Source organism: Protobothrops mucrosquamatus, unplaced genomic scaffold (assembly GCF_001527695.2).
Source record: "Protobothrops mucrosquamatus isolate PMUCROS unplaced genomic scaffold, P.Mucros_1.0 scaffold11086, whole genome shotgun sequence".
Taxonomy (NCBI): Eukaryota; Metazoa; Chordata; class Lepidosauria; order Squamata; family Viperidae; genus Protobothrops; species Protobothrops mucrosquamatus.
The window spans coordinates 1-7,814 of NW_015396868.1; the positions used below are offsets into that span (position 1 = coordinate 1).

Consider the following 7,814-nt stretch of genomic DNA (forward strand, 5'->3'; position numbering starts at 1 on the left):
CAGCTCCTGAAGGAAGCTCATTTCAGACGCCAAGGACCGGCATATTTCCTCGAGCCCACATGCATTCCCTGGTTAAATCGTCTCTGTTGCCCTTAAAAACATCACCTGCATCTGACCTTGGAAGCAATTTAGGATCACCTTTTAATACCTCCCTTTTGGGTCATAAGCCTGGACTGTTGGAGTTAAACTCTCCTTGGCACGGATCTGTCCAAAGTCCCCATATTATGAGAAGAGGACCAAAACTATGGACATCAAGTTCAGGTAGGAAATATTATTCTGTCAACTTTGATCTTGGTAGACCAGTAAGATAATTATTAAGGACCTTTTTTTTTTTAAAGAAATAACTTTTTTTAAAAAAATGGGATGGATTTTTCTTGCAGATCTGCAATTGACAGGCTATCCTGATGAACCTCGCCCAGTGATGGTGGTTGCAAAAGATGCTAAGGAAACAGCACAGCCAGGTTGTTTCTATATATGGTTGCAGAACAAGAAAGAGCAGGTATTGCCATGAATTGCCATTTGTCTGCACAGTATTTTTTTCTTTACTGGTAGTCCTCGGTGACCTTCTGCTGGCTTCCCCATTGACTTTGCTTGTCGAAAAACAGCAGTGAAGATCACAAATGTTGATAATGTGACCACTTATGCTGCAATGTTGTATTTTCAAGCCAATCACTGAGTGCCATGATTGTGGAGATGCTATTATTGCTGGAACTTCAAGGACTGTTCATAAGTACCATTGTTCAGTGTTGTTATAAGTTCAAACAGTTGCTGAATGAGTGGTTGTAGGCAGGTCTACCTATATAGTGCATTTCTTTCTTTTTTTTTTTAACATAAGGGTTAATTCCAATAATTTTAAGAATAGAGTATATTTATAGCTCAGGATCAAGCAGACTGGTGCCTCCAGATACCCAGATGCCTCTCTTACTGATCATAAAGCTCCTTGTTCTGACTGATAAGGATTTTAATTAAACGTGGCCATGTTGCAGAACACAACTGATAGCATCATATTTATATGCAGGTCCAGCTGGGATGGTAGAGAGAGTCCCAGGGAGCTAGTTTATGTTTTGATAAAAATATATTATTTAATTGACAGCGTCCCTCAGGCCACCAATTTTGAGAATAGGCAATGATTTTATATACTAAGGGTGAAGGTTCATTCTCTGAGCCTGTGGGTTGGTTTCTGAACGTTTCATTGTGAGGCTAGGTAACATCTTCAGTGGGGTTTAGGGTAGGGGTCCCTAACCTCGGTCCGTGGACCGGTACTGGTCCGCGGCATGCCAGAAACCGGGCCACACGAATAAGTGAAGCCCCATCTGGGGATGCAGGCAGCACATGAAACACCCGTCCCCCGGTCCGCACAAAAACCTCTCTCCATGGAACTGGTCCCTGGTGCCCAAAAGGTTGGGGGCCTCTGGTTTAAGGGATGTCAGTGTCAGTGTCCTTCTGTTTATAAGGCCTTTGTGTGGTCAATAATTCTTGTGATAGGTCAGGTGTGGGTGTGTCAAGTGAGGGTCTTGTAATGGGCCTCGTAATGGGTCAGGTGTGAGTCACCAGTGTGAGTCTTGTGATGGGTCTTGTGATGGAGAGGTTACATCAGGTGAGGGTCATTGGGAGGTGAAGTGCTGGTTTGGGGGAGCTTCCGTGGGTTGGTTGAGGGCAGTGCTGTCTCTGGTTGGCTATGTGGTTGATTTGGATTCTGAGGGATTCGTAGGCTGGTTGTAGGTCAATGTGTCTGTTGATGGAATTGCTTGTGGAGTGCCAGGCTTTGATGAATTCACGAGATGGCAGCGTGGCCAATGATTTTGGTATTGCTCCAATCGAACTGGTACTATTTGGTGTCAGTGTGGGTAGAGATTAAGGATTTGGGATTGTGGCGTTTGTGGATCCTGGTTTTTAATTGACTTTTTAAATATAATTTTATATGCTCCTATAATTCCAGTTGTGCTTCCTGTTGTCCACTCCAGTACAGATAGTCCTTAACTTATGACCACAACTGAGCCCAAAATTCCTGTTGCTATGTGAGACATTTGTTAAGTGAGTTTTTTGCTCCATTTTACGACCTTTCTTGCTACAGTTGTTAAGTGAATAACTTCAGTTAAGTTACTAACATGGTTTGGTTTTTCCATTGACTTTGCTTGTCAGAAGGTTATAAAAGGTGATTAGATGACCCCGGGACACTGCAACCGTCATAAATATGAACCAGTTGCCAAGCATCTGAATTTTGATCACATGACCCTGGGGATGCTGCAGTGCTCCAAAGTGTGAAAAAAGGTCATAAGTCACTTTTTTCAGTGCTGTTCTAACTTTGAATGGTCACTAAATGAACTGTTGTAAATCAAGGATTACCTGTACAGCAGAAAAGCTTTGGTTGAATCTTACAACTGGAATTATATATTATTCTGAACTACTTCATCTGTTCTTTAACGCTTCATAGATTTCTTTTTCTTCCAGATCAAAAATTTCCTGTCAAAACGAGTCCTGATAATGTATTTTTTCAACAAGGTAAGACCTGTGTGTGTAACTCAGTGATGGGCCTTGTTTGGATGGCAAGTATTCTTACTAATGCTTTTCTTTAATCCTTAAACTAGAATTTTGTACAGTGATTTTTGAAATGGTACTTTAAATTTTAACAATTGTTTTAACTTATCAGTACTTGGTTTGCAAAGAAATGAGAAATAATCAGTTGAATATTGAAACTATTAATTAATACATTAAGTAGAACTCTTGATGATTAAATTTGTATTAGTAATAGTAATACAACTAATTTTGTTGATTAATTTGCAAAACATTTTACTCTTCAGCACCCTGAAGCATCAATCCAAGCATTGTTTTCAGATACCCAAATGCATATTTGGGCTTTGGAAGGTAAATAATCTCTTCATTTTTAAAAAAAGCTTTTTTTCATTGTATTATATTTCAAAGGAAGATTACAAAAAATAAACAATACAAAAAGAAAAAGTGAAACAAAACACTATACTAAAAGCTTAATGAACCAGCAAAACCCCCATGCCCCTAAACAAGAATTAAAAAATAAATTAAAAAAAATCAGAAAATGATAGGAACAATTTCTTTATATCTGAACTATCTCCCAAAGAAGTAATACATTGCCATATATCTGTTACTTGTTCTGTTTTTTAACATAATTATCACAGATTCATCATTGGGTGGCTTTTTAAGATATGTGTGTACATATCTTTCTGGGCTGGTGGCACGGAGCGGGGGAGGGAGGAGGGAAAGGGGATGATTTTGTAGGAGGGGCAGGTGCATATGTGCGTGTGCGTGCGTGTGAGTGCATGCAATGTTTGCAGCGACACGAGTTGGGCCACAAGCACCCACAATGAGGCTCGCGCAAGTGGGACTCCAAGTGTCTGCAAAGAGGCTCACACGAGTGGGGCCACAAACACCCATAAGGCTCATGCAAGTGGGATTGCGACCACGCTCGACACGTGCGGGAGTGGGGCCACGACCACTCTTGATGCTCACACAAGTGGGGCCGCAAGCGCCCGCAATGAGACTGGGAACGCAAGCACCCACAACAACGCTCATGACAGGAGCAAACGCTCACAAGTAGGGCCACAAACACCTCTGACAAGTGCTCACTGGCCAGCCACTCACATGGCCCGTTGGCGATTAGGCTATGACCCAGTAGAGCCACAGCCCACAGGTTGGGGACCCCTGCCCTACAGGACTGAGAGGCCTAACCCTATCATTGGGATTTTTATTGAGAAGTTGCAATACTTCTTTCTGTTACCTGTTTCACAGGTCAGCTTTTGGTAGGCTAGGTTAGACCTTTATGGAGACAGGCAGTAGCACAGTCTATAGGGTTTTGCTTTTCTTCAGATCCTCTATCTATTCTAGCCAATAGCTCATCTGCCTAGTCTTTGGGACTTTACTTATCCAGAGGTTTGTGAAAATTGTGTTTAGATTTTGGAGACATTACAATCTAACCAGGCAGAGAATCCTCCATTGTCAATGAAGAATGGCTGCCACAGTTTTCATAAAAGCCTTGAACAAGAGACCGAGAAAATCTCTCCGTTAGAAACCTTGATATAAATTGAATCCTGAAGGTTAAAGAGATTTTCAGTTGTTAAGATTTTTGTAACTTTATTTGGAATACATTCAGTAAATCTTAGTAAAGAAGCATTGAAAAATCTTGCTTTCTTTAGAGGTGGAGTGGCCAAGAACTTGGAAATTCTTTCTGCTTTTTATGATCTGATACCTGCTGCTTGCTTGCCATAGGCAGCTGTGTCTGCTTGATTTTGCTATGGGTACTGTGGCTCAAAGATCCCCAACCTTTTGGGCACCAGGGACCAGTTCTGTGGAGAATGGTTTTTCCATGGACTGGAGAGTGCGTGGTTTTGTGTGCTGCCTGCATCTTGCAGATGGGGCTTTGCTTGTTTGTTTGGACCGGTTGCTGGCATGCCGTGGCCTGGTACCGGTCCACGGACCGGTGGTTGTGGACCCCTGCTGTAGCTGATTACATAGGTAGCTGCTGGCCTTTTCCACCTGTTGAGATGCTCCTGCAGATCCCAAGTACCTTTCTTCCTCACCACCTATCTTGGTTTCTGGCCACCTTTTATGGCTAGATGTGATTTGGGTCTTTTTTTAAAGAGTATTAAGGTGGAGCATTCAACTGGAAGATTCCATGCTGATAGCCAAGTCAGACTATGCTTGATGGCAGTCCGAGTAATCTTAAGAAGGAAAGTAGCTCATAGCAGTGGCCTGTTCCTCTATGTATGAGTCAGAAGAAGAATCTTTACTTATCAGTTTCAAGAATAGGGAGGAGGGTTGTTGTTGTATTTTTCTAATTGGGGTTTGGCAGAGTTAGGCTTCAAATTCTTCCACAGGTTGAGGAGAATACTTTTAGCTTTTGGGGAGTAGTAAAGGCCATCGAGCTGCCTTATCTCTGTTCTTTGGAGTTTTGAGGAGAGGACTGATATTTTTTCCTTGTACATAGGAGCGACAACATCAGTATTGTACTCTGCTGTGCATATTCTGAGCATTTTGATTTGTTACACTACCTGTTTATTCTTAGCATAGACTTCAACGCCCAGAATTCTCACAATGATCACATTGATTGGGAAATTCAGAGAGTTGAGATTTATGAATCTGGAATCTTCAAGTTAAGAGGAGGCTGATTTTACATTGTTGTAAGGCAGAGGCCCCCAACCTTTTAGGCACCAGGGACCGGTTCTGTGGGGAAAGGTTTTTTCACGGACTGGAGGGGGCGTAGTTTTGTGTGCTGCCTGCATCCCATGGATGGGGCTTCACTTGTTTCTGTCATGCCACGTACCGGGACCGGTCCACGTACCGGGGGTTGGGGACCTCTGTTGTAAGGGAAGAATGTTGAAAATGAAAAGCTTTTGTAAATTGAGAGTACCAGGAGAAAACATTGTAATCTTAAATTTCATGACAATTAACAGGTTGGAATTAAAAATTACTCTTTTCTGAAGGTTTATCGCATCTTGTAGCAGCCTCATTTACTGAAGATAGATATGGTGTTGTTCAGACGACACTGCCAGCAATTCTGAATTCCTTGCTAACTCTTCAAGAGGTAAGGAGCTTTAATTTTTTTCACAAAAGAGAACTATGAAGCCATAACATATTACTAGAAAAAAATGATTTAATTTGCTGTTTCTTTGAAGTCTATCAAATGTTTTTTCTATAGTTAAAGAGGGTGTATTGATTAGGCTAAAATCCAGAAGATGTTTTTAAGAGTAAGCTGGTCTATGACTATAGCACTCCTTCTGCAGCACCTTAAACCAGCTATATCTTTTTGAGATCACATGGCTACAGCGATTGTATGTTCCCTGGAGGATTTGTATTTGATTTAAGGAGCTGCAGACAAGTGCTCTCTTCATATTTTCTGAAACAATTTGTTTGCCTTTGAATGCCAAGCATGTGTGATCCATTCTCCTGTTTAAGAATTTTATCCTCTTGAAGTCTTGAGTTAATAGTTTAAACAGTATTGTTCAGAACAGTATTTTGATTGATAAAATGTAATTTTATTGCTCATGGGGCTTAGCCTCCAAAGTTGATACTATATTTTCATCATTAGGGCTTACCATAGTCAGTTTGCATTGGAGAAGACATGGAAAAAACTTGGAAAACCACAAAAAAATATCTAAATTATTAAAGTTGTATTAGCTTAGTCATTTTTCCGGGCATGATTTTCCCCATGATTGCATGTTGCAATAAGGGATCATATGGTTCATTAAATTTTGGCTTAGTACGGTAGATGTGTAGTCCTTGAAATTTATAAATCATGACTGATTGGTAATTATTATGGCTTAGCATGGACAGTGTGGTTGATTGACTGGCTTATTGAGTAAACTATAGTTAAAGCATGGCTTAACACATTTAAGAGTCATTTTCCCACAAGGGAAATATTATTTTTTAGAATTTAGAATTGAATTATATTGAATAGTTTTCAGAATCTTGATCTTTCTGATTTCTGAATTGTTTTAGTACTTTTGATGAGCATTTAGTATTTACTAAATGACCCTTGATGTGTTGGGTCATCCTTTCAGCGATATTTCTTTATCCAAACTGTGGGCAAAAAACATTGGGAGCGGGAGTGACTTCTGACTTCCTGCTGACTTCTCCATTGACTTTGCTTGTGGAAAGCTGGCAGAGAGAATCACAAATAACAATTATGTGGCTGTCTGTGGTGGCCCTGCAGTAGCCAAAAGTTTACAAATACAACTGATCTGAAGATCTTTGAAATTCAGTTCCATAGGAATAATGACTCCCTGATTTTTTATACATTCTTAGCGCATTTGAAGTAGGTGGATTAAAAAATCATTGTCCTATGGTACACTAGTTTGGCTAATTGAAGTTTACAAACAGACAATAGCTTTAGTAATATATACTGTAGATTTCTACATAAGGCTATAAATTTTGTTGTCAGCATGTTTCTTCATTGGGTTTTTTTTTTCATTCTAGGTTATAGACAAACACTTCAAACTTCCTCATGTGTCCAGCAAACCTCCAAAAAGTCCAGGAAATCTTGCAGACACTTCCTACAAGACCCTTCGATTTGCTTTGAGATCATCATTAAAAACTGCAATCTATCGGATAACCACCACCTTTGGAGAACATTTAAAGTGAGTTTGAAGGATCTAAAACTGTATTAGTGTTCATTTCCTAATGTCCTAAAATATAGGTGAATGAAAACCACGATGGTTTGTTATGGGGAAAGATGGGAGGAAGCAACACTCCTGAAGAAAAGATAAGCTTTAATCATTACATTGAAATGTCTATGGAGATTTTCAATCATCCAGGTCATGGTTGTTTTTCCAAAGAGCTTTTTCCAAAAGGCAACTGGCCTTCCTTGGGTTTTTCTTTGAAAACATTTCACTTCTCATCCCAAAAGCTTCTTCAGTTCTAACTGGTTTGGCAGTAGAAGGATTTATATTATTCTGAATATAACCAGATGACTGCAAAGAATATAAAAAGAAAAAACCAAGGAAGGCCAGTTGCCTTTTGGAAAAAGCACCCTCAGAACATCACAATGAAATATAACGCATTGTTGTATCAATTATATAAGTATTAAAAGAACAGCAGCAACAACAAAGCCTATCTAAAAAAAAAAGTGGGTAAAAACCAATCTATACTTTCTCTGACCTTGTATTGAAAACAGTTTGGAGTGAGCTTAAGTACATTCAGCTTAACATGCTTGAGATCCTTATGTTCAATGTGGGAAGATTGGAGTAGAGACAGAAGGTAGGTACTCTGGAGGCTGCCCTCTGGAGGCTGGTACTTTCAGACATGTGCCTTTACAAACGTCTGAATAGGGCAGTGATGGCGAACCT

The 7,814-nt window shown here is 40.1% G+C and overlaps 1 protein-coding gene across 1 annotated transcript; it reads left to right on the forward strand.

Annotated features, from left to right (window-relative positions):
* Nucleotides 1-5: 5 nt before the first annotated feature.
* LOC107301261 (nucleoporin NDC1-like) lies at nucleotides 6-7,106 on the forward strand (the record flags this gene model as incomplete). Its single annotated transcript, XM_015830510.1, has 6 exons — nucleotides 6-261; nucleotides 381-499; nucleotides 2,452-2,502; nucleotides 2,802-2,865; nucleotides 5,454-5,554; nucleotides 6,946-7,106. Coding segments are annotated over 6 exons (752 nt in total), but the record flags the coding sequence as incomplete, so codon positions are not given.
* Nucleotides 7,107-7,814: the final 708 nt, after the last annotated feature.